The sequence below is a fragment of the Triturus cristatus genome, chromosome 1_2 (assembly GCF_964204655.1).
Source record: "Triturus cristatus chromosome 1_2, aTriCri1.1, whole genome shotgun sequence".
Classification (NCBI taxonomy): Eukaryota; Metazoa; Chordata; class Amphibia; order Caudata; family Salamandridae; genus Triturus; species Triturus cristatus.
The window spans coordinates 1,196,794,827-1,196,821,882 of record NC_140580.1 but is presented as its reverse complement, the minus strand read 5'-3'; the positions used below and the strand labels follow the sequence as shown (position 1 = coordinate 1,196,821,882).

Genomic DNA, 27,056 nt, shown 5'->3' with positions numbered 1-27,056 from the left:
GCAGTAACAGAGGACAGTGTAAAGCATTTGTTGCACCCACTCAGTCAGCAAATGGTCTCACACACTCAAGAACTGAACTCTAGGCCAATGGTTTGTATATAAAAATATATGGTTGTTTTATTTTAGAACCAACAATATGTATCAAAATATACTTTCTCAGAATTAGATGCTTTAGTTAAATACTTTGCAATAGGCAATTGACTTTTGAATGCAATAGTTACAGTTTGTTGTAATAGGCAACGCAATTTCAAACACAATAATACATTGAGCTCAATGGGAATTTCAAGTTAAATGCAATTGATTACTTTTAGGATTACTTTTCTAACTCCAGGACTGGATCCTAGATTCAGAGCTGGGACAGTTCCTCGAAACAGGTGAGTAAATACGATTTAGTTACTGTTGTAAGTTTTAAGCAATATATTGGTATTTTAAAAGTTGACACTTGGAAACTTTTCCTAATGAAATCACCAATGTTATCCTATGGGAGGAAATTCACTTAGCAGGTAAGTGGGGTTATTGTTACTTTTTCTAGCTCATAGTTAGATCCTGGATCCAGCACTAGTGTACCACCTGTAAGCAGTTGAGAGAATACGTTTAGGTTATACAGGCGATTTTTAACGAATATTTGTAAGTTTGCAAAATCGACAGAAACTTTTTCAGCCAAAACCAGGCAATGTTATCCTATGGAAGGAAATTCAAGTTGCAGGTAAAGTATGTTCTCGTTACTTTTGTAATCCAGTGCTGGGCTCCTAGGCTCAGTACTGGGGCATCTATCTAAACAGGTAAGTAATTACGTTTTCACAGTTGGTACGATTTTTAAAGAATATTTGTAGTTTGCAAAAATCAACACTTAGAAGGCATTTCACAGAAAAACAGTCAATGGTTTCCTATGGGAGAAAATTGGGTTAATGGTAAGTACGGTTGTAATTACTTTTCAGGGTCAGTGCTGGGCACCAAGATCCAGCACTGGGATCTCTCCTAATAGCAGGTGAGTATTTTCAATTTCGTTACTCGGTTGATTTTAGGTGAATATTTAAAAATTTTGAAAATCCACACTTAGAAGAATTTTCAAGTGAAACCAGCCAATGGAAGAAAAGTGAGTTATCGGCTTTTGAGTAAGTACTCGACTGGTAGAGTTAAGGTGCTGGGTATAGACTCAGGGGTCTCCCAGGGTCAGGTAAGTACAGTTGTTACACCCTCAGCGGCACAGGGGCAGTCGGGTGCAGAGTGAGGTAGACCCAATGTTATCCTATGGGAGGCAGGGAGCCCATGGTTGGTGGCTGCTGGCTAGCATGCCACGTGGCTGTGGGAGCTGGGCTCCTGGTCACTTGCTCAGGGCAAATGGGGAAGTAGGTTAGAGTAGAATTTGCACTGCCAGGGCCACTCGGGCGGCTGGGTGCAGGGTGCTTTTGAGCCGTCGGGTGCTCAATGGATTACAATGGAGAAGCTCAAGAACGAACAAAGGCTGCAAGCTCGGGGACGAAGATTCTTCAGGTGCGACCACCACTTCGAGAGGTAAGTTGGGTAGTTGGAGGATAGGTAGGTACCTAGGAGTTGGGCACAGGGGGACGCAGGGCGCCGGTTGCAGGGGTGCCTTTTGGTGTCGGGAAATCTTACCCTCTGTTGATCGTGGTTGGGTGGGTCCCTGGTTCTGAGGCTGCAGGCGTCGTCAGGAGCGTCGAGGTGGGTCCTTGGGTGCCGGATTCGGGGTCAAGGTCGCTGGGGGGACGTCCTCGTGGTCTATGTCCACTCCAGCACAGGCCAGGCTTGGCAGGTGCAGAGTGTGCAGGGTTCGCGGTTCCTGGCTGATGCCAGGGGTCAGTTACTTGCTTTGAGCAGAGCCACTGCTCGTGGACGCTCAGAGTCACAAGGTAGCCAGGTCCTCCGGGGTTTGTGAGGTTGCTGGCCACAGGAGGTGCCGGGATTTAGCAGGAGCAGGTTCGAGGGTCGACAGGCTGGTAGGGCTGGGGCCAAAGCAGTTGGTGTCTTCCTCTTCTTAGCAGCTGCACGGCAGGTCTTCTTTCTTCTTGATCTTCTTTGCTGTTTCAGAATCTGGATCTCTGAAAGGAAGGTTCAGGGTGCCCCTAAATACTAAATTTAGGGGTGTTACAGGTAGGTAAAAGGCAGGGACCACTGGGTTCCTGCCCTGGGGTGGGTACACCCCCTATCCTGCCACTCTCCTGTGGGAGGGGGGCAGTGGCCTAGTCCTGATTGGGTAGGGCTCCCCATCTTCAAGATGGCGAGAGCCCGGAGATGTGCTTCACCTCGCCTCCCCCACCTGAGGGGTGGGGTTGGCAGAGGCTGGCACACCCCCTGTCCCTCCCTGGGGTTTCCGGCCAGTCTTCCCGCCAGAGTGGGGGTTTAGAACCGGTAGGGGCCAGTTGCTGAGTACAGCAAGTGGCCTGGAGAAGCTCACAAAGGCGGCATGCCTTTGAAGCTTCCCCCTGCCCATCCTGGGGGAGAGACCAAGGACCTCGCCCAGGATGTGCATTGTTGCAGGCCCAGGAGAGCGGATGGCTCTCTACCCTGGGGTCCAGCAACATGTCTGCTGTGTGGCAGCCTAGGCAGCCCCTCAGACCAGACATGGATTGTAGGTTAGGTTCAGGGGGCATCTCCAAGATGCCCTCTGTCGTGCATTGTACATTAAATCCTGCACTGGTATCAGTGAGGGTTTAATGTGCTGATATGTTTGATACCAAACTTCTCAGTCTTCAGTGCTGCCATCATGGTGCTGTGGAGTTCATGTTGACGATCTCCCAGCACCATATACTCTTAAATGGCAGCACTGCACTTACAGTGCCCAGGAATGGACCTGGGTACTGTAGGGGCACAGGGCTCATGCTCCTGTGCCCACACCACTGGCATAGGGCACCCAGCTAGAGGGGTAGCTGATGTATGCCAGGGCAGTGTATTGTTGTGGGCATGGCACACAGGGATGTGTGCCATGTCGAGTCTCTGTTTTGTTCTATACCCAGACACCGAGCCTGCAAGGGCAGTGTGTTTGTGTCAGGGTACAGGGCTTCTAAGGGTGGCACAATAAGTGCTGCAGCCCTTAGTGGCCTTCCCTGGTCACAAGGCCCTGGGTACCTAGTGTACCATTTACCAGGGGCTGACATGTGGCCAGGGTTTGCCAATTTGGGTTTTAGATTTCAGCACAGTTTTTAGGGAAGGAACATAGGCCCTGGGCACCTGATTGGCAGGAGTCCAGGGCACAGTCAGTCAAAGTACATTCAGCAATTCAGCAAAACGTGTGGGCATACCATGCAAGAAAGATGGCACTTTCTCCCACCTAATCACTGACTTGATGCCAGTAAGGCACTAGTGTCCTGGCTGGGCACACACCTAACCACTGACTTGATGCCAGTAAGGTACTAGCGGGCACACACCTAATTTGATTTGATTTTATCTGAAATTTATAAAGTGTGCCAATTACCCAAGGGCATCAAGGCACTGTAGATCACTCTCCGGACGAGGTCCACTTGTACACCAGCTTCAGAAGGATCATTACACAGAGAAAAGCCATGTCTTGAGAGCCTTCCTAAAGGGCAAGAGCTGAGGAATGGCTCTTCTCTTTAGTGGAAGGGACCAGGGTCCTGGCAGGATGCTCACATAATCACTGACATGATGCCACTAAGGCACCGGGGTCCTAACAGGATGCTCACCTAATCACTGACATGATGCCACTAAGGCACTAGTGTCCTGGCTGGGCACACACCTAATCACTGACATATTAGTAAGGCACCAGTGTCTTGGCTGGGCACACACCTAATTCATTTGCATGATGCTAGTAAGGCACCAGCGTCCTGGCTGGGCACATACCTAATCACTGACATGATGCCAGTAAGGCACTAGTGCCCTGGCTGGACACACATCTAATCACTGACATGATGCTAGTGAGGCACCAGTGTCCTGGCAAGATACTCACTTGTTCACTATATCAGCTCCATGTGCGTCCCACTGAATCTAAGCGCCCCGGTCCAGGACCCAGCCTGCCTATGACCACGCCAGCCCTGGAATTCCCCTGGGATTTGTTTTGGTTTGAGTTGATCCTGCTCTTCCTCCTTCCTTGTCCTTTCTTAGTGTCTTGTACTCTGCTGCTCAGCCTGCCTCGATCATGTCATCCTTAGTTCTATCTCTGTATGTTTGAGTGTACTGTCAGTTACCTTGGAGGCTGAGCAGCAGGGCAGCTGCTCCCGGTGGGGCCTTTACTGAAGCCTTTGCTGGAACTTACCATCTATATTATATGCTGTACCTGTCCACCTTGTAATTTCATTTAATCAATAAATCTACCTTTGGACACAACAACTAAGGAGTCATCTTTCATTTATTGGATGTAACACTGGCGACGAGGACACTAAGAAAGGACAAGGAAGGAGGAAGAGCAGGATCAACACTCCTTCCCCCTTTAACCGAAGAGATGAAGAAATTAAAATAGAGAGCAGAAGAAAGAAAGAACATCAAACGCACAAAAATAAACACCCTCTTCACAATGGTGGAGAGAAGAGATAAGGGCGAGGGTACAAAAATTGTACCAACACCAAGGGCTAAAACAAAAGAATGCAAGAATAACTAAGAGTGGTTATGGTACAGCACTTGAAAAAATCCACATTAGAATGAAAATGGGAGGAAACCCCATTCTTCCCCGGACAAATGGAACTGAACACCTCAATGAAAATTTAGCAATAAAGGTTCAGTACCGTCAATCATAAACAAAATCTGAACAGAAATGGTTCAGCATTTCTTTTTCTTTGGGAGAAAATATTATTCGTAGCATGTGTTGGCTGCAGATAAACAGGCTATGCATACTCCTGCCATCTAGTCTTGGGCCTGGGCTTTTCAAGTTATTTGTCTCAAAGAAGTCTTTGATTGCAGACGGGATGTCAAGTCTCTTCCTCTTCAGGCGAATGCGCATGTTCAATGCCTTCGTTGTTAGATGATTTTTTTCCACCATTTAGTTTGGATGGACTGCGCTAGAGCTCTGCGCTTCTTCACAGCCTTTGCCGCCCGCATACACCGAACAGATTCGTAGCGGGCTCTACTGAGCAAAATAACTTCGCCTCGACATCGCCAGCTGTTGGATCCAAGATTTCCAGTGACTGCTTCGTTCCAGTCGCCTTCTATGGCAAAGCTCCCATCTTGGTTCCATCGAGAATGTTCGGCTCTGGGTGATGGAAGGGAAAAAGAAGAGACTTTTTAGGGAATGCCCTCAATTTGGGGCTAAATATGCATACATAGACCAGCACAACATCTGAAACCTTTGTCGCCGGAGCATAAAGAACAGGGCTGCGCAGCCTGCGGCCTGTTCAAGAAGAAAAAGACTGTGTTCCAGACCTGACTAATGCCTAGCACATACCATGGAGATGGCAGTGGAAGGTGAGTTCTCTGCAGATGAGGAACACCACCTACAGGTGTGCGATGAAGAAGAAGGTCTCATACCTCGGGAAGGGGTTGACATCTTGTGCAGCCCACACTATGTCACCTCCAATGATTCCAGTCAAGAAGAGAGTGTCGTCAGTGGATCCTCCACAAGGACAGGCGGCATCGGAGTTGGGCCCAGGATGAGGACGGGGTCAAGGGCTGTGAGTACCCACCCCCCAACAACCAAAAAACCAAATCCACAGCCCACCCTCCATCACCTGGGTGCGCAACATCCTTTGGAGTATGGTCGACATGGAGAGCGTCCCTCAGAGCAGAGACAGGACTAGACTACACTCGATCTGGACCTGGCTCCAAGCCACAGGGACAGGCAATCCTGGATAGCAAGGAAGCCATCGATGACTACGCAGCCTATAGCGCCAGCAAAGACTGACACCTCACCTCCCTTCGAGCTTAACAAAGCCATTGGAGCTGACCAAGCACGGCATCGAAGCACAGCTCGCCAGAGCCGAGACATAGGTCGACTTCGAAAAAGGGCTCGGAGCAAATTCACACTGTGACTCTAATACCGAAAAAAACATCATCTTCAACCTCCTACGCTCAGACTGAGCATAGGAAGAGACAAACAACACACATGGCACCAAAGAAAGCACACTCTGCTGATGTAGACGCAGGGATCCCAGTCATACACAAACTTACAAGGCGACCCTCCCCAAAGTCCTGATCCCGGGGACGCATGTGATACAGTATTGCCAGATCCAGACATTGAACTCCCAATACCAGCGAAAGGATCCCCTCCAGACGATAGCTCCTCAAACCACAGTGGTATTCAGCGAGGGGCTGAATGTCACGCGGTACAAATGCATACTACTGAGGAAGAAACAGATTTCCTGGTTGAGACTTTTACCTAAGACAGAGCGCTCCATACAATACCTACCTATGACCGGGTCCATGCTTGAGGTTGCCACAGAAATCTTGAAAGATCCAGTCCAAACAAAACGCCACACATTGAGGGGGGAGCACAAACCTTCCCCCACTGACCAACATTACCTCACTCTCTAGAGGTGACAACTGCAAGTGGTCAGCTTCCCAAAGTACCAGGGACGCGCCTCCCCCAGATACAGAAAGTACGCGCACAGATGCAGCAGGTAAAAGGGTGGCAGTAGGGCACGCCAATCATTGGCGCATAGCTAATTTGGTAGGATTTCTATCTAGGTATAACAGAACCACCTGGGACAATATGGAAGACTTAATGCAACACCTCCCAGAACAATACAGAATGAGAGGGGAAGACCTAGCTGCAGAGTGTAGACCAATCTCCAAGGCAACCATTAGCTGTGCCTTGGATGGCGCTGACACAGCGCAAGAGGAATACATTCATCCATTGTCCAACGTAGCGGTGCCTTGCTATGCATCTCCGGATTCAAACCGGAGGTGCAACACCTCCTTAACATCCCATTCAATGGAGAACATCTCTTCGGACCAGAGGTAGATTCCCAGTTAGAAAAAAATACAAAAAGAGACAGAGACTGCAAAATCCATGCAAGCCGCGCAGTCCACTATACCACAGCAACAGTTCTTTCGGAGATCTCAGGGCAGAGGCGCTTCCATAACCACCACTTGGACTCTCACACATACCAAAAACAACAAGCATTTACAATGCAATGGTCTCGGCATTGGTAAAGTTAGAGCTATTGGCATTGCTCATGACATTATTTTTGTTTATGTTTTTCTTTTTAAAACATGTAGCTAAAAACGTGTATTTTCAGTTGCCAATAAACACTGTTTGCTTCCAAATGCACGTTTTCAATTGCTTCAGCTTTTAAAAAAAAAAACGCAGGTGGAAGCCTATCGTCCAAAAGTGGGTTTTCAACGTGTCCTCAGTGATATGCGGAGCAACGGAAGTAACATTTGCGTGATTATAAAAAAAAACAATTCATTGGCCCACAGGTGTTTTAATGTCAATGGGCAGGATCAGAAATCTCGCTACAGGATGGGGTAACCAGTGTATGTAAGGGTCCTGCACAGGCCACAAGCATTTGAGAGAAAACCAGAAAGTTTTCTTTCAGAGCCTTGTTGTCACTTGACAATGAGTAATCACCCCGTGCTTTCCTCGGCTGTGCCGGTGAGGACTGTGCTGGCTCACGGCCCCGGACCTGAGTGACAGGCGGAAGGCGGTTGCCCGGGAGACAGACGGGCCTCTTTGTTTACATCTTGGTGCTGTAAAGCGTACTGAGGATGCCATTTTAAAATACCAATAAAGGAGGGGATGGTGAGTAGTGATGACATACACAGCACATTAAAAAGCCCGCATCCCATGTTAAAAAATTTTACAAACAAGGGAAAACTAGCAAGAAAACAGAAAAAGCATGGGCATTCCGGAGTTTTTCTGGTCTTCGAAAATCTAATATGCGTAACATTGATCTAGTTATCACAGCAGCAGCTGATTTCTCGGCGCAAGTTCCTATGGTCTCAGTTTCCTGGAGGCATACTCCCCCCCCCCCCCCCCACCCCCCCTTACTCAAATACTGTACTCCTTGCTGGTTTCGGTTGAACCTCCATGTAGTTACTTAAGATGCCGTACTTGTCAGCGGGCAGTTAGTCATGTTTCTTCTGAAAAGCCTATTGCTGGTTATGCGAAACTGCTGCCTGTTTTCCTGGCTCAGCTGGGAAGCGCTGGGTTAGTCATAGAAAGCACACGCAGCTCATCTGAGAGCCGGGGGTGTGACGCAGCAGACTTCAGAGCAGATTGGGGGCATGCTGGGATCTGTCTCGATAGCGTGGGACGCGGCTATGTTTGGCTTCAATGCCGAGATTAGTTTACTGGGGAGGTGTCCGCTACTAGCCTCGATGTTTTAGTAATCATTGTATTCTGAGAACGCACTTTCATGGGCAGGTTCTTCTTATTTTGCAATATTGCACTTCTCACTGTGTTAGAAACCATCCAATGCACATATTAATAGACAGGCAAACCCGGATCACTAGTAAAGCAAACTGCATGAACTAAAGAAGCAATGTGTCCCACTGGAATTATTGTAAAAGTTTACTTAGAATACTCGGGCTTTGAAAATGTGTGGATACTTGTTGGTCGGAAAATTGCCCAACATTGCTCTGAAGAGGGTGCTCTTCCCCCATGTTTTGTCCCCTCTTTGTGTATTGCTGCGTTTTTTTCATTGTCCCAACCCCAGTAAGCCATGCACATTTTTAAAATGTATTTATTTTATTCATACATCTTTCTTTCTCGATCTGCTTGCCTCTCTCCCAATCTGCTTCCCCCAAGACACCACTGCCTTTCTCCGAGGCGAAGCAGAAATGCCTCGGAGAAAGGCAGCGTCGGATTCTGTTATCTCCTCTTGCCATTGGCTGGAGGAGATAATTAGACTTTCTGCAAAAAACACGCCCCCCGATCCGAAAAGGACGGGGCCTGATCGGAGTGACGGGACCTCTTCTCCAATGGCTGGCCAGCATTGAAGAGGCCAGCCAATGGAGAACAGGGGAGAAGAGGGGCGGGTTCAAGCCCCTCTTCTCCAAGTCATTAAATCTCGGATCGAGACTGCGCAAGCGCAGCCTTCGAGCCGAGACCTAAAAATGGCAAAATCACCAGCAAACAGGTAAAAGCTACTACAGAGGCGGCTTCAATCAAAGAGGTAGAGAAACTCCGGCAAAGGACCACACATTCAGGGCCAGACTGGCCTTAGTGGGTATCAGGTGTTTTCCAGGTGGGCCCAAAGCGTGGGGGTCATTTTTTTGAGCAGTGGGGGCCGGTTTTGCAGCAGTACTGCAATATCGACACCCTGTAACAAAAGCAACAGCCGCGCTGAAGCGGCAGCAGCGCTTCTTCTCACTAGTACTAATCCTCCCCGGCCCGTCCAGAAGAATTGCCCGGGCTGGTCTATGTTCCCAGTCCGGCCTTGCACACATTCCCCTTGGACACACAACACCTGCCAGGGGAGGCGACAGCAGGTTCCCCACCTGTGGCCAAAGATAACATCAGACGAATGGGTATATATCCACAGTGAATACTGCCAACCCACCAAACATTCCTCCTTGCAGACAAACCCTCGGCCCTCACGCCTTCTCAAAGAAGTAAAAGCTCTGTTATTGAAAGAGGCCAAAGAGCCTGTCCTACACAGGCATCCAGGCAAGGGGGTGTCCTCCCTATACTTTCTGATACCCAAGAAAAAAGGCCAATGCTGGATCTGTGACCGCTCAATCTTTACATTCTGTCAGAACACTTTCACATGGTGACACTACAGAATGCAATCTCACCGCTAGAGGAATGCGACTTCATGACTGCGCTTGACCTGAAGGAAGCATACTTTCATATACCGATTCACCCGGCACAACGTGGGTACCTCAAGTTTGTGGTAAGTGGTCATTACCAGTGCAAAGGTCTGCCATTTGGGGTGACAGAAGACCTAAGAATGTTTACCAAATGTCTAACAGTGGTGGCAGCACATTTAGGAAGACACAAAATTCATGCCTTCCCATGCCTCCACGATTGGCTGATCAAGAGTTCAAACAGACAGAGGTACCTGTAAGACGCAGGGACCACCATCAACCTGTCACACAAATTGGGGTTCACAATAAATATCAGCAAATCCCATTTACAGTCTTTTCAAATACAACCCTATTTGGAAGCAATCCTTAATTCGATCCCTGCCACAGGGTTCTCAATCTCCAGAACCAACGGTCTCTCTTTCTGCCCCATTGTCGCCTGCCAGTCCAAAGAGTGATGCGCCTTTTGGGCACGATGGACTCTGGTTTAGCAATAGTTCCCCATGCCAGACTGCACATGCGTCCATTACAGGAGTGTCTAGCATCTCCGAGGTCACATGCGCGGGGTGATTTGGAGGATCTAGTCTTGGTTTTGCCTATGGTTCATCAATCTCTGAACGTTCGGAGCAAAGTGTAGAAAGTTGGCTTTTTATGTAGTAGTGCCAGTGTAAGGGGACACCATGCAGAAAATCCAGACGACCCTTATTTGATTACCGGGTTTACCTGAATAAGACCAAGGGCTCTGTATGGGGTAGTGTGGCTAAATGGTTCACACACACTGTAGGAAATCTGAGCCCAGTTTATAAAAATAAATTAGATTTTATAAGAATTTAGACACCAATATCTTTAGAATAACTTAAGTAGGAATGGAGATATCGGTTTTAGAAGGAAATAGGAAAATACGGTTTTGAGGCGGAAGTCACGAACGCTACAATGTGATTCTAAGGGAGAAAAACATAGATAGCAAACACGTACTTGCAAGCGGAGTTCAGAAGTGCCCTCTGAGGCTTACGGTGCTATCAGGTCAAGGTCCAAAGTGCCACCAGCAGTTTTAGTTTGCCTGCTCTGGGGTGTCTGGGTGCAGAGGTGCTGGTCGGGGTAGTAGCCTCGAGTGCTACATCGTTGATGTCATTGGGACCTGAAACAAAGGCTGCAATGAGGGACTTGGAGGCAAGTCCAGGCGAACCCAAAGAGTGGCTCAAGTTGTAGGGTCAACTAGGCCAAGGGTACACAGTGAGAAGTCGTGGACCCGGGATGTGGAGCTTGGATCCAGAGGTGCATGGCTGACTAGCCACTTGAGATTAAGGCTCTCACGATTGTCGGTACATCTGCAGAGGGGAGAAAAACGAAACAGCAGGGCCTCTCTGGTCATGGGTCTCGTCTGTCCTTATGTCCCTTGATGTGCAGGAAGGCTTCCAAGGTGGTGGCGTGCGGATTGGATGTGGAACAAGCCTTGGCTGGTGCAAGTGACCTAGTACTCAGGGTATCAGTGCAGGTGAGCTCCTGGAGGGTCTAGCGTCTTGAAACTCGGCTGAGAGAAGGGGCTGACTGCGTAGAGACGCAAAAACCTTCTCTTCAAGTGAAGCTCCCTCAAGGGGCCCGATGGCCAGCAACACAGTGAACCAGACAGATGCGGTTGGTGCCTGCAGATGCAGAGGGATGGCTCCCCCAACCCAAGGGAGACGATAGCTAGTTGTCGAAGTGCTGGGCAGCCCTCCACGTGTTGAGGAGGATGCACAGTTGCAGGGCGAGTCATGTCTTTGAAATTTTGAAGGAGCAAGCAGCAAGGCAGGATTTGGTACCAGTTTCTCTGCAGGTCCTTGGTTCTCGCAGTATAATCTTTTCTTTGTCCTTCTTCAGTTCCCAGTAAGTCGAATCAGGGGATCTAGTGTTGGGGGGGACCCCTAAAAACTCAATTTAGGGGAGTGAGTCTTAGTAGCCAATGGGCTACCTACCCCTAGGGTGACTACACCACCTATATGACCACTTCCTGTGAGGAGTGGGCATAATCCTGGCCCAGAAGTCCCTATTTCACCAAACAAAAGATGGTGAAACCTTCTCTGGCTGTTCACTTCAGGTAGCCCACCTTTGGGGTCTGGCTAGCCTATGGATGTAACAGTCCTCCCGAATAGATATTTTCCCGCCTGCTCTGGTGCCAAATGGGCCTCAGGGCAGGGGATGGCGTTCCCAAGGTCTGGAGGGAATCCGGGGTTGTACTTCCAAAGGTGACAGAGGCTTTGAAGCCTCTGGCCTTGATATGCTAAATTTCTAGCCATCCTTGCTGGAGGAGGTGAGAACACTTTCTTCCGAGGAGCTCTCCCTTGCAGGGCGCCAGAAACCAGTGTGTGGTGGTAGACTAGAAGATACCAGTTAGCCAACACACTAAGACTAGCAGGGGCACTGGGAACACCTCTAAGGTGCCCTCTGAGTGCATGTCCTAATAAATCTGATACTGGGGTAAGTACAGATTTATAAAGATGAGGTTTTTGATACCAAAAACTCTCCGGCACTCTCCGGCACGGTGCCTAAGATCGAGTGGCCAAAGAATCTCTCAAACGCCGAGAATCAGGACCAAAAAAATGGGGGGTCGTGCCTCCTCCTATCTCGCGCCCAAGTATTAGAACCAGATGCCCTGGGATCTGCGCTCTTGTACAGATTTAAACATCTTCAGGAAACACTTAAAGACTTGGCTGTTTAGCTGATCTGCTGTGGTCATTCAGAGCCTGCCTCATCTGCGCCGAGAGATCCCCCTGGGGATGATTCGTGCGCAATATAAATGTGATAATAATAATAATAATAAACACCAGTACTTTCAGTGAAGCCACCATGTAGCTGGGTAAATCGTAATGACCAGTGCCCAGAACATGTCCTTAAAATGGCTTCCTGAACACTTGCAATGGATCTAGGCATCAGAGGGGCATATCTGCTCATGCAAATGTACTTTAACTGGTAATATAATGCACCCTGTGCAAGGGCTCTGAAGGCCTGCTGTAGGGGTGACTTACATATATATAGTGCATAGTGTATGTGGGCATTGCATACAGGGAGTGGGCAATGTCATGCTTTCAAACGGGTTTGCGCCATTTCACGCATCCTGCGATGGCAGTCTGCATGAAGTTTGAGTGTGGGTCCCTTGGGGGCCATAATACATGCTGCAGCCCTTAGAGACCCTCTTTAGTATTCATGCTCTGGGTACCATATTTACCAGGATCTTACAAGGGTGCTAAAGTCCTTGTCAATGTGTTTACTATTAACAATTGTGTCGTTTTTAGGGAATGAGCACTGGTACTGGGGCCTGGTTAACCGGTACCCAGTGCACTTCCAATCAAAGGAATCGGTACAAGTGGAGGTGACCATGTCTCAAAGATGCACATTATGACAGAACCCCCCCATACGAAAGAGAATGAGACTAACAGTTCCCAAGAGAGTCTTCATTCTCTAAGTGGAGGAACCTGCAAAGGTCATCTGCTGTGGCATGGTCAGTCCCAGGTTTGTGCTCCACTGTAAAGTCCATTCCCTGTAGGCAGATGGACCACCTCAACAGTTTGGGGTTCTCACCTTTCATCTACATTAACCACCTGAGAGGCCTGTGGTCAGTTTGTACAAGGAAGTGAGTACCAAAGAGGTATGGTCTCAGCTTCTTCAGTGACCAGGCCACAGAAAAGGCTTCCCTCTCTGGCACTCCAATGCTGTTCTCTGGGGAGTATCCCCCTGCTTATAAAAGCAACAGGCCGGTCATGGCCTTCATCGTTGGTCCGGCATAGTACTGCCCCATCCCATTCTCCGAGGAATCAGTCTGCATACAAAAAACAACGTCTCAACCGGTAATCATTCACAAGGCAATTAAACAAGAGGAATTAATCAAAAGGAGAGAAGGAAAAAAGGGAGACCACAAAGAAGTTGTAGAAAGACAGAAAGGTTCTTATTTGCAAGTAGTTATATCAGCACTACAGGACATTGTACGTATAAGTAACCTTCAGTGGGTTGTGCACTAGACATGCTTGTGACAGAGAACGGCGCAGTGACACAATGAGGTGAAAAAGCAGTGTGAACGGCGCAAAAATACAACAAAATTGGTGGTCATTGACAAAAATGATGGTATATACAAGGTAAATATTCCGCTTTAAATTATTTAGATTGACCACTTCAAGCCAGAGATAATCGCTGGGTGGTCGACGGCGTTTCGACCTGTCTTAGTTTAGGTCGTCATCAGGACCAGGTTACTTGAATTTATTATAGTGTTGAATAGTAAGAGAATGGTCCAAGTCGGAGCCTCCTGTAGTACCCAGTCAACCCAAGGAATGCCCTGACTTCTTTCTCGGTTGTTAGAGCCACCCAGTCCACAATAGTCTGGATCTTGGGTAGTAAGGGTTGAACTTGGCCTCCATCTACAAATATACAACTGATCCCTGCACTATCTTGCAGTTGCTGGCCTTGATAGGGAGACCTGCCTTCTGCAGAGCCTCAATGACCTTTCAAAGGTGGATTTGGTGATCTTGCTAAGTGGAGCTATATACAGCAATACCATCTAGATATGCTGCACTCAAAAACTCCAGCCCAGCCAGGACCTTGTTCATCAGCCTCTGGAAGGTAGCACGGGCATTCTTTAGACTAAATGGCATCACAGTAAAAACGTGTAATGCCAATCTGGGGTCAAGAACGCAGACTTCAGGGCTGAGACCAATCTGTCAGTACCCTGATGTTAAGTCAAAGAGACTGAGAAATGTTGCTGCACCCAGCCTATCTATAAGCTCATCTTCCCTAGCAGTAGGGTGAGCATCAGTCTGTGTGACTGCATGCAGACCCCTGTAATCCACACAAACCCCAGCTCGGGTTGACCTCTCTTGGAATGAGGTTTGGAGACTAAGACCACTGAGCTGCTCCAGGGACTTTCAGAGGGTTCAATCACCCCTAACTCCAGCAGCTTGCTGATCTCAGCCCTGATGATTTCCTTAACTTGGTCAACCTGCCTGTAAATGTCATTTTTGACAGGATGGCTGTCCCCAGTGTCCACATCATGTGTGCCCTAGGTTGTCTAGCCATGGGTTAGGGAAAGGAGCTCAGCATACTGCCCCAGGACTTGCCCGCAGACAGTTTTCTGTTGGGCAGTGAGAGTGTCTGAAAAGACAACTTCCTTCAAAGACCCATCTTTAGGGTTGTTAGAGAGGAGGTCAGGGTGAGGTTTACTCTCTTCTTTCTGCTCCTCATCAATGACCATGAGCAGGGCCACATTAACCCTGTCATAAAAGGGTTTTACGTGATTGTCATGGATGACCCTCTGGGGGCTCCTGGAAGTGCCAAGGTCAACCAAGTAGGTGACCTCTCCTTTTCTTTAAAGTATAGGGTACACTCCTTTTATCCTGGAGGGCTCAATGTGCCACAGGCTCCAATACCATACATTTCACCCTGGTTGAAATTCAACCAATGCAGCCTTTTGGTAAAACCATTGCTTCTAGAGCTCTTGGCTTGCCTCAAGGTTTTGGCTTGCTTTTTCCATATACCCAGCCATCCTGGAAGGAAGGCCAAGTACATAGTCCACTATGTCTAGTTTAGGCTCTCTGAGAGGCTTATCTCAATCTTCCCTTTCCAGACTCAGAGGACCTCTAACAGGATTGCCAAACAGACGCTCAAAGGGACTTAAGTCCACTCCTTTCTCTGGCACTTCTCTGTAGGCAAAAAGCAGGCATGGTAACAGGACATCCCATCTCCTGAGCTTTTCAGGGAGTCCCATAATCATACCTTTCATGGTCTTGTTAAACCTTTCAACAAGGCCATTTGTTTGTGGATGATATGTTGTGGTGAACTCATAAGTCACCCCACACTTAGTCTACGTTGCCTTCTGGTAAGCAGACATGAAGTTACTACCTCTGTCTGAAACCACCGCCTTAGGAAAACACACTATAGTGATGGGTTCAAATGAGAAGAATCACAAGTGCAGGTGATAATTCAGGCAAAATGACCCAGACAGAATTAAATGCACATTTTTAACATAAACCCCTTTATTGGGGTGAAACCTAGTCCTTGAAGGTTATTGGGTGGCATACACTACGCGGGCTCGTACACAATCTGGCCCTAAAGCTGTAGGCTGTTAGATGGGAGGGATCTTCATGGGGATATTCACAATGTAATCTGTAACCAAGGTGTTTTGTCATTCAAGCCATGTATATGTTCCCTGTTTAGTCTTATCTGAACCATGTTGCTATGTAGTTTCGGTTTTGTTTTTTTCAGGATTACCCGTGTAATGTTGTGTTCCACGAAATGGTTAGTCATGCATGCAGAGCTTTTCCTACATCTGATGTTGCTGTGGTGTTTACTTATCCTTATATATATCTTACATGAGGTCGTGCATATGGATCTTGATGAGCAAGCACATGTGATCATATAAATTCAATTTTCACTATTGTAGTTAATGTGGTGGTTGATCACCCATGGGCGATCTCGGGACAGATCGCCCGTGGTTGATCAGACACCGCACTAAAACAACAGTAGCCAATCGGTGTCATTTGTTGTCCAGAACAACTCCTATTTAAGCTTCTTTGAGTGCCGGCTGCAGCAAGCAGAGCGTGTCGATTGAGTCTGATGGAGGCTACAACCGTGGTCTGCACTGGGAGAGGTCTTTGCCTACCTTGTTCCTTCTAGAGCTTTGGTCTTGGGCCAATACAGTCAGAGTGCAAGGAGAGTTTAGACCGCCCCTTTCCATTTCAAAGGCTGGTAATTATCAGGGGTATGTGAAATTCACGTAATCTGCTTTTGTGTAATTAAGTAAAACTTCAGCAAAATTTCACAAAACGAAGTGCCATTACCTTTGTGCTATATTTTTGCGTAAAATTTCTGGGGCACACTCCAAACCCCAATCTCAACAACAGCCGCTTGCATTCTTCTGTTTCCATGAGTTCACGGTACATTTTCATCACAAATGGCATATACAATTTCTTACCGCAAATGTATGTAATTACAAAAAGAAGTGTAATGGCATAATTTAAGGAATTGTTTTGCGCAACAAACATAATGTGTAATTCCCGAAATTACGGGAACCAGACTGGTGTCATTGAAATGTTGCCCAGGCCTGTTTATGTCCAGGGCTAGCCGCATTGACTGTGGGCACCTGGTCCCATCGGCTGACCCTTTGCATTACGTAAGTATGACCCACAGCCTGCCTTTCTCAGCATTAGAAGATGGAAGTACACTGAGCCCTGCCAGCTCGCCCTGTCGCAATGTTTCTGGCCAGCTTTGCTGAATCCCAGGAAACTGGTCACGTCCTGCTGACCTTTCCCATTGTGAAGCTATGACCCACAATCTGCCTTATCAGCATTAGAAGATGAAAGTATCACGAGCCCTCACTGCCAGGGAAAAATCAACCTACCACACCAAGCCCGATTGGAATGTTTTGGGCTAACCTTGCTGATTTGTGGGTCATGGTTGCATTGCGGTCCACGGACCCCTTCTGTAGAAGGGATGACGCTGCTACTAGCACAGATCTCTTCAAAGAACAGACACTCTATACTTCAATAAAACAAAGAATACCATCGACACAGTTAACTTTAAGAAACTGCACAAAACTTTCTCTTCAAAATAAACCAAAAGGAATTCTCAGTATCTACAGCCCTGGCAAGCTCCTGGAGAGGATGCCACATGGAAGAGCCCACCATTCAGGAGCTCTTCCAGCTCAAGCTCATAAGAAGAGCTTAATTTGTGAAAGAATGAGTGGCAGTGTCCAAAGCCCTGTGTCAGATGCCCGCTGTTGGCGCTATTAAATGTCAGCGCTCCCCATCCCAAGACTGTGTAATCATCTCGGGCCTCTTAAATCCGCTGCAAGACACTTTCTTTATCTCCCTCCTGCAGGTTTCTTCTTTCTCCCTTTCTGACATTTTTCCCACCCTTATCTTTCTCCTTCTTTCCCCTTTGTTTTTTCCCTCTCTTGCTCGCGGGAAATGTCTGAAGAGGAAAAATAAGAACTGGCCCCCAAATAGGAGTGCCGGTGGTCCCCACCGGCAACCACCGGCTCAAACTAAGCACTGTCTGGCAGTATGTGCAAGATAAGGGGGATTGATGAGCCCCCCACCACATTCTGCAGGGGCCCCCCATCAAATGTCATTACACCACTCAGTGACTGCTGTGTATGTTCGTACAGAAACTGGCTCATACTGACTGAAAGCAAAATGTGACCCTGTCTTCTTGGTTTGCAGGGCTTCCCTGGGGACATCGGGCCTCCAGGACTCAATGGACCGCAAGGGTTTAAGGTGAGTAAATCAAACCAGGTGTTTTTAAAAGCGACTGCTCACCCCTAAGGGTCTCAAGGCGCTGGGAGGGTGTTGGGGGGGGGGGGGGGGGTTCCGCAGGTTCCAGTCCATCAAGGAGGGGGTCTGTCGAAGAGCCAGGTTTTGAGGATTCTTGCGAAGATGGGGAGCAATGTTATCTGTCGGAGGTGGAGCAGAAGGTCGTTTCAGGCTCTGGCCGTGAGGAAGGAGAAGGAGCGGCCTCCCGATCTGGTCTTTCTGGTACGGGGGACCACGGCGTAGGAGAGCTGGGCTGATCGTAGGGTCCTTTGGGGTGCGTGGAATTTGAGTTGGCTATTCAGGTATGCTGGTCCGGTGTCGTGGAGGTCCTTGTGAGCGTGGGTTAGCATCTTGAAGGCGACTCTAGCTTCGATGGGGAGCCAGTGGAGTGTGCGCAGGTGCTGGGAGATGTGTCAGTGTCTTGGCAGGTTGAGGACCAGTCTTGCGGCGGCGTTTTGGATGTTCTGTAGCTCGCGGGTGAGGTTTTTGTTTATTCCAGCATAGAGTTTGTTGCCGTAGTCGAGCCTGCTGGTGACCGGGGGGTGAGTGACGGTCTTTCTGTGTTCGAGGGGGATCCATTTGAAGGTCTTACATAGGAGGCAGAGGGTGTGGAAGCAGGAGGACGAGACGGAGTTGATCTGGCGGTCCATTTTGAGCTCTGAGCCTAGGATGATTCCCAGGGTGCGTGCGTAGTCCGTGGTGGTGGGCGGGCTTCAGAGGGCGGTGGGCCACCAGGTGATGTTCCAGTCGTCTGGGTTTGGGCCCATGATGAGTACTTCCGTTTTGTTGGTGTTTAGTTGTAGGCAGCTGTTTTTCATCCATTAAGCGACGGCTTCCATGCCTTCTCGAAAGTTGTGTCTGGCTGTGTTGCGTTCGTTGTATAGGGAGAGGATGAGTTGGGTGTTCTCTGCGTATGGCACAATGTAGAGTCCGTAGGTTCTGACGATGGGGGCGAGCGGAGCCATGTAGACGTTGAAGAGCGTAGGGCTGAGGGAGGACCCCTGGGGGACTCCGCAGGTGGTAGGTGTAGGGTCCGAGAGAAAAGGGGTGAGTCTGACCCGCTGCGTTCTGCTGGAGAGGAAGGAGTGGATCCAGTCGAGGGCCTTGTCTTGGATCCCTGCGTCGTGGAGTCTACATATTACGGTGCGGTGAGAGACTGTGTCGAACGCCGCTGAGAGGTCGAGGAGGATGAGGGCTGCTATTTCTCCTTTGTCCAGTAAGGTACGGATGTCGTCTGTTGCGGCGAGGAGGGTGGTTTCCGTACTGTGGGTTTTTTCTGAAGCTGGATTGGGAGGAGTCGAGGATGTTGTGTTCTTCGATGAATGTGGCGAGTTGGCTATTGATGGCTTTCTCAAAGACTTTCACTGGGAACGGGAGCAAGGAGATGGGTCTGTTATTTTTTGAGGTCGGTGGGGTCAACCGAGGTTTCTTCAGGAAGGGGTTGATCTCAGCGTGTTTCCAGTCGTCAGGGAACGAGGTGGTTGCCAGAGAGCGGTTGATGGTGTGGCAGAGCATGGGTGCGATGGTGTCGGCGGCTCTGTTGAAAATGTGGTGGGGGCAGGGGTCCGTGGGGGCCCCGTAGTGGATTGACTTCATCGTCTTCAGTGTGTCTTCGGTGGTGAGGGCTGTCCAGTTGTCGATCGCTGGCTTCAGGGTGTCAGGGGTGGTTGGTGAGGGTTCAGTGTGTTGGTTGTCTTTGTCGAAGTTGTCGTAGATGCTCATGATTTTGTGGTGGATAAAGGTGCTGAGTTTGTCGCAGAGGTTTTGTGAGGGAGGGATGTCAGTGCAGGGTCTTCGGTTCGGTTGTGTTCTTGTGGGCGGATTGCGCTGGGTCCGTGGTCTTGGCGGTGCTGCAGGTGTGCTGGCAGCGGTGACAGCTGAAGGGTCCGTGGGTGTCGGCTGGTGATGCTAGCATGCAGTTGTTGTTGCGGCCTGGGTTGAGAGCGTGAAGTGCCGCTGGGTCGTAGCGTTGGCGGTGCAGAGATCCAGGGTTCCTGGCGCTGGTTGCAGTCGGGTCGCGGACGGGTGCAGACGAGCTTGCCTTTGGCGCCCCGGTGGCGTGGCGGGGGAAAACAGGCTGTAAAAGGCAAAAAGAGAGAGAAAAGTGCAAATAAGGCAGCAAAAGTGCAAGAAAGAGTGGAGGAAAGACACAGAGGACACAGGAGAGTGAAAGGGGGAGATTGAGATGAGGGTAAAAAACGAGTGAAAAACGGAGGAAAGACACAGAAGGAGAGTGAAGGGGGGAGCTTGAAATGAGGGGAAAACGTCAGACAATTGAGGAAAGATCCAGAAGAAGAGTGAAGGGGGGAGATAGAAGTGAGGGAAAAAAATAGTGAAAAGGAGAGAAAAAGCAGAACAAGAGAATGGAGACAGAGGTCCACTGGACCACCAGGGATGAGGCGCAGGTGAGACCTGTGGGTGGAGGAGGGCCTCAGCACCAACACTCGAGAGTTCAGGGGCTTGGGGGAAGGCCTCACTTAATGGTGGAGCTGCGAGGGAGGGAGGGAGAGCAATTTCACTGACAACGAGTCAGTGGTCTCGCTCTGACTCAGTAGGCATCTGCATTCTGGAATTGTGGAAGAAGGGTAAATTATCGGACCTCTGGATGTATGGAGTTAAAAAAGACATTTCTGGCATGTTTAAATTGGGATATATTTCAGAGACAAACTCTGTTGTTTCTGATGGGTACTTCTAACGGAAAATTCCTTACCTGGCGAATATTCCCCCAGACATCATACTGGATCCTGCGCCCGGTAGGTGGCGTTGTGGCTCGACACTAACATTATTATGCTCCGGACTCATCAGTTCCTTTCATTACGAGCCTTCAGACGCAAATCCAGAGCTCGACTACTCTCGTCTTCGACAAGTCTATTTTTCCGAATTTCTTTTTTTTACCAGTGGAAATATGTCACCTCCCACAACAACAGGTTTTAAACTTTGTAGGGACTGTTGCAAACAAATGTCTGATTGAGCCCTACGAGGTATGCATGTGGTGCAAGTGGTCAGACCACGGCTCCAGGGCCGATGACAGCTGTGCCCTGATGAATCCAAAGCCCCCTTGAAATGCAAGGGAAACTCTACGTTGAAAAAGACTTGGATGACTGTGCATCGCGACTGGTCAAAGTCAAATAACGGTCCTGTTCATGCTCCGGGAGTCGTTCGCATGGTAGATCCTCCTGTAGGTCGAAGTCTTCAGGGAAGTTGAAGAAGAAGCACTGAGTCCAAATGGGAATCGGCCCCTTCTTGCCACTCTCCAACTCACTCCAACTCGCTGGAGGCTGCGATGGTGTGCCAGTCGGGTTTGTGCCTGAACTCTTGAAGTCGATTCAGAGTTTGGTCCTAAGCAGACCTGAATTTCTGTGTCCATCTGCAACATCAAAGCAAATGAACACCTTTAGGGAGGCTGGGCTGCACATACTTTGCTCCCACTGGTGCATCTTTGGGCCTCCAGGAGCTCGGGGCACCCACTCAGGGTCCCGCTGATGGGTTCTCTCTCGATGTCGTCTGTGCCTCTTGAACCTGCTGGACTTCCAGACCGACTTTGGTGTGCCCTTCCATTGCTGCAGCTTCTCCACATATCTGTTTTGCAGCAGGAAGTTCAGGCCCTTTGTTCCAAAGGAGCCAATAAGATAGTCGGCCTTGGAATAGGAAGTGGGGTTACACCTGCTACTTCCTTGTTCATCCTATTTTAGATCTACAATCTCTCAATGCCCTTCTGCAGGAGAAACTCAAGCTGCTCACGCTAGTCTAGATTCTGTCTGCCACAGATCTTGGCGAATGGATGGTAGCCTCGCACCTGTAGGAAGGATGTTTTCCATATTTCTGTCCTGCAGGCCCACAGGTATTATCTGCAGTTCACGGCGTGCCAGAAGCATTTTCAGTTTGCAATGCTGCATTTGGGCCTTACCAGTGACCCTCGGTTGTTCACAACAGTGATGTCAATCATCACAGCACACCCTCCGAGGTCGGGCCTGCCAGTCTTCCTTTAACCAGTGGCGGCACGCAGAGGGAGTGCAGCAGGGCGGTGAGGCGGGGCGGGGGAGCGGCAGGGTGGGGGATTTAGTGGAGTCGGACATACGACAGGCAGGAGTAAGGTAAGTAAATAAATAAATAAAACTATTTACCTTGTGCTCGCTGCATCCATGCCTCAGTGCCTCAGCGCCTGTTTCCTTAACGCCCAGCTTTGCAACTCTAATGAGATGCAAAGTGGACGTTCCACGCCAAAATAACATGGGAAATGTCGCTAACCGACATTTCTCCTGTCATCAATCTGAACGCTAACCTGCAGAGCGATAAGAAAAGTAGCGCTAACCGCGGTTATCACTACTTTCCTTACACCTGCTTTCAGGCTGACTTAGCCATTATAGCCAATGGAAGGTGGATATAATGGCTGAGTCTGCCCTGCCCTATCAGCAAGCTATCGCCAAACGTTGTGCGATTATCGCTGGATTTCCAGTGATAATCGCACTTTTGGCAGCTTGCGCTCTGAATTTTATCGCTTTGGAGATAAGCATTGCTGATAGCACGCTATCTCAGCGATACCATCCTGCGATAGCCGGCGATAATTATCCTCGCGCTAAGCACGCTTAGCAATAATTATCGCCGGCCCTTGCTGATATACCCCATGGGCACTAAACTCCTAAACTCCTCCCCCTGGTCGGACTTTACAGCATATGAATCCCCGGCAATGGTCTCTCAAGCTGGTGGGGGGGGGGGGTGCCTCAGGTGGGGGCATCGATTTATGTAAAGAAGGACCAAGGTACTAAATGCAGGAGATTGGGACTGCGCCATCTTGAAAAAGATTCTGAGCAGCAGTGGCGAAGAAGGACCAGGCTGTCCCTCATCGTAGGCGGCATCTACTTCCAGCCACCAGGCTGAGAGGGGCAGCCTCCGTGGGCACTGCTCCCGAGTTTGCGTGGTCTCGGCACCACATACCCGGACGATATGTGGATAATCACGGGCGATTTCAAAACCAACCCTATGCAAGGTGGTTTGAACATCATTCTAATGGGGCTCCACCGTGAGATTCGGGGTGTCAGCAGATCAATGCGCATCACCTTCGAGCCGACAAGAAGACAACGCACCGGCAGCGCAACTAAATCGAGTGGGCTGCTGCATTAAAAAAGGCAAAGTAGCACTGCACCTTCCAGTGGCCTACACACAGACCTCGGCCCTTAGGATGGCCACCCCAGACTACATGTGGCTGTCTCTGGCTCACTGAAGCCTCTACGACTCTAGCCAGCGATAATGCCATCCTTAGCTGTGAAGTCACAATATTGCACCCCTGAAACGGGCCTCATAGGAAGGCGAGATGAACGTGAATCCATCAACAGGGTAAGGTGGGACATGGAGAACCGAGTGAGGTATGGTATGCGTGTGGAGGACTTCCTAGATGCGACCCTGACTCCCGGCAGTGAACCCCTTAATTCAATGGGGGCGCCTGAACACAATTTTAAAGGAGACAGACTGCACTGCTACCAGGAATGCCAGCAGCATGGAATCACCCCGGGTCATCTCCTTAACCATTAGCAAAAACCAAACCAGTGCCTTAAAGCAACAATAAAATAAAGCCCTGAAGACCCCCAGAAATAACAAATGGCCGCGATTTCAGATCTCCACCAAAAGGAAACAATACAGACAAGCCCTATATATCCAAAGAAGAGTGGAGGAAGCCAGAACATGGAATGAATCATTTATGATAATAAAATGCAAGAAGCAGGGGAAATTCTGGAGGTGGATCAATAAAAGCTTCATTCCAAAGACTCAGACGGTAATGATTGGGAATCATATGTCGCAAGCCTTTGCAGGGAACAGGGGAGGACAAAACGAAACCAAAAACAAAGCAAAGCGAGGTTCCAGGCAAGATCATCAAACTACCCCTAGGGGCAACCAGCCCATGGGCCGGCGACCCCCGACAATAACTGGGCTCGAAAAATGCACTCCATAGAGCCAGATTGAATCGGGACCAGCTAGTTTAGGCGCTACGTGCGGTTCTACAGGTGCAGGAGCGATAAAGATGCCTCTAAACTGTGTTATCTTGTCCCATTTCTCCGCTTTCAGAGACAGAGGTCAAAGGTCAGTTTGTCTTTCCATATTTACTCTTCTTTCTGTGACTGAAGTTGGAGGATTTTGTAAAGTGAACTGTGTGACAATCGGGATGGGACCAGTTGACGCTCCAAGAACAGTACCGTTAGGTCGAACAGTGTATTCAAGATCTAGTAACTTTAAGATTTTCAAGCCCTGAATAAGCCCGGCTCAAGTAACCAAGCAATGCGCCCAAGTGGTGCCCAGGCCAAAGCGGCACCCCGACAGCAGCATACAAGTGGGCTCCAGCCAGATGGGCCTCGCTAATGGCCCCCCTATCCCAGCAATACCTGTTGGGTCAGCTATCCCCGAGCCTTGGAGGGGCTCGCTACTGGTTCCGATACACAAGAAGGGCTCCAAGTCATCCCCAGAGAATTAAGGATACGGAAGAGAAGGGCTTCGCCAGCCCCTAAACATGGCACTCCAAGGTTGGGCAGAAGGCAGCAGCCGAATTAAGATTAGTCAAACAGGTTTTCAAAGGGGATGCCACATTCAGGGCAATCTTATAAGCGAAGCAGCCACGGCAGCAAAGGGCGCGGCCCTGTATGCTGGCTTTGTAAACCTTCAAACCATGTCTGAAAACTAAGGCTTTGGGGCATTGCAGCTCATATATTAAAAGCCATCACTGTGCTTTATACAGACAGGCGGGTAAAAAGAAAAGTGAGCTCCGGATAGGCCCCCACGGCAAAAATGAAGACTGGCAAAGACGTAAAACAAGGACGTATATTGGCACCTCGGTTGTTTAACCTGTGCCTGGCCTGGCCGACCTGCGACCCACCTAAAGATGGAAGGGCCTTTGCACCAAAAATGGCAGGCACCAGAGTACCATTGCTACAATACGCAGACGATACAGGGCGCCTCGACTCGACGCCTCTCGGCTGCAGCGACTCCTCGATGCGCCGGCAGTCTACTGCCGAAGCAACATCCCGAAGACAAGAGTCCTGATAGTTTCATCAACATTGAAACAAATGTAGGACCTGGGCCTTTGAGGGGGTCCTGTTGAAGTTGTGGATGCGTATAAATACCTGGGGGCATGGCTGGACCATAGGGGCCGCATTTCATCCCACATCCATGCGCACTCACTGGAATAGGCCTTCTGCAGAGTCACTGGTGAGTCCTGGCTGAAGGCCACAGGCTGCAAATGACTTCCAACAATAATCACCTTTAGAGAAAGAAGGGCGGGCCGGCTTGATAGCGCCCAATCCATGGACTATGGAGGAGCGTTTCCCTTCCCAATTGGACGGCACATGCGCCAATCAGAGTTCCGTTTGGTCTCGCAGCGCGGGCCACTCAAAGTCGAATTCGTAATATATTGTGCGACGTCCAAACAAGCAAAAGAAAATGCACACAAAAAACATACGGAGTCCATGGAATAACTGCCGTTGCGCCAGCTTTGCGTTGGATACGGTAGCGGTCCCAGAGGTGGGGTCCAGTGGCCTTCCAGGGCCAAGAGTCTCGAGACTAATAACCAGATCTCCAGGGAGCAGGACGTCCTGGCCCATGGCAGCTGGACGTCCACACTGTATGAACAGGGGCCCTGCCGAGTTTCCTTTCTCTGCCTTTGAGTTTAGCCCTAAAACAAGTGCTAATGAGACGGCAATTTGGGTCAATTCCACTACAAATGTCCTGGTGTGGCCAGAGAACCCTTTACGAGCACGACGGATGTTGCATCATTGACCCACACCCCCGCATCTGGAGACATCCCCCCAGGAGCAGGAAGTCCAGACATTCGGGCTGTGGCCCCGATGTTTCAGCCTCTGTCCTCGATCTCAGTGAGGGTCAATCACGCCAAGTGACACATGCACGCTCCGCAGTGGGATCAGAAGTCCCAGTGGGCACAGCACTGGGGGAACCTTTCAGATCCCATCCACTCTCTAGGGGATTGCGCAAGATCTGCAGTGGTGGCTGCTAGACTGCGATTGGACCAGTGTCAGTCTCCTCTCCATGCCTCGTCCGGAGCTGACGTGGTCACAGAGGCTTCTCTGCTGCATTGAGGAGGCAATCTGGGAGCGGCGGAGATCAGAGGAATCTGCTCTTTGGTAGAAATCTGCCTCCACATCAGTTTGTTGGAGTTTCGGGCAATCTGCTAGATGTTGAAAGCCTTCCTACCGGCTATCGACAGGGGCGTAACTTGGGCAGTTAGACTGGAGGGGTACGAGCTTCAGATTTTGTGAAAATCACGCTGGCATATCATGCTAATCATTATATGAGAGGCAGCGCGTGGCAGGCTTAAGGGACCGTGGAAAGGGAAAAGAGTACATATTGTGAGGGGAACTTAAAACACAATATTTGGTAAAATAATCATGCTTTAAGACCTTTAAAACAGCGACGAGTGTATGCGAGTGTGTTTTTGACTGAGTGAGTTTTTAAAAATCCCAGATGAAATCCGACAGACACCTTATCATGCCAGACTGAAAACTCCTGTACCCAGCTATTAAATAATACATTTTATTAGGGGGGTGTAACACCCCGAACACTTCCCCCGAAGCTACGCCCCTGTCTATCGAGGGTAGGGAAGCACAGGGACTCTGAAATAACACTACCCTCATGTGGTCCTGCAGCAGGCAGGGTGGAGTGGGGTCTGGGTCCGGTGGAAGGAGTCTCTGTGAGTCTGGAAGTGACTGGCTCACCTTGAGGGATCTCTTAACGACAGGGAGACAAACGTAGCCCCCACACCCAGCGGATCACGAATGGCAGACACACCTGGAGGTGGTGCGGGGCGTTTTCCAACAGGATGCCCTGCAGGTCTGTCTCAGACCCTTCACCCCCCTCCCACCTCCCGCCTCTGTGGAATGGATGCTTTACCATCGAAAACATCTGGAACTAGAGCTCTGCATGCTGGTCAAGCCAATGTGCTGATGGTCTCCGCATTTGAGGGAGCAAAGAAGCCTTCAAAAGCAATTCACATCTGAGTGACGCTTATTAAGTTTTCCCGCTTGTCACTTCCAGAGAGGAACGAAGTTTCTGCGGATCCACGCTACACCACCCACTGGCGCCCCGGCAGACTGCTTTCAAGTATTCCGGATCCAGTCCGATGCCTGG

The 27,056-nt window shown here is 49.4% G+C and overlaps 1 protein-coding gene and 1 long non-coding RNA gene across 4 annotated transcripts in view; one reads left to right on the top strand and one right to left on the bottom strand.

Annotated features, from left to right (window-relative positions):
- COL27A1 (collagen type XXVII alpha 1 chain) overlaps positions 1–27,056 on the top strand; it is a 2,221,286-nt gene that overhangs the window by 1,117,054 nt on the left and 1,077,176 nt on the right. For all 3 annotated transcript variants that reach the window (XM_085614179.1, XM_085614180.1, XM_085614178.1), the window contains exon 20: positions 17,841–17,894. In XM_085614179.1, coding sequence (XP_085470305.1) covers positions 17,841–17,894 — 54 coding nt within the window. The remainder of the gene's footprint in view (positions 1–17,840; positions 17,895–27,056) is intronic.
- On the bottom strand, positions 4,307–25,152 carry LOC146869029 (uncharacterized). Its single transcript, XR_014965474.1, has 2 exons — positions 25,040–25,152; positions 4,307–5,161 (listed from the first exon to the last, which is right to left on the bottom strand). It is a non-coding gene; the product is annotated as an uncharacterized LOC146869029 (long non-coding RNA).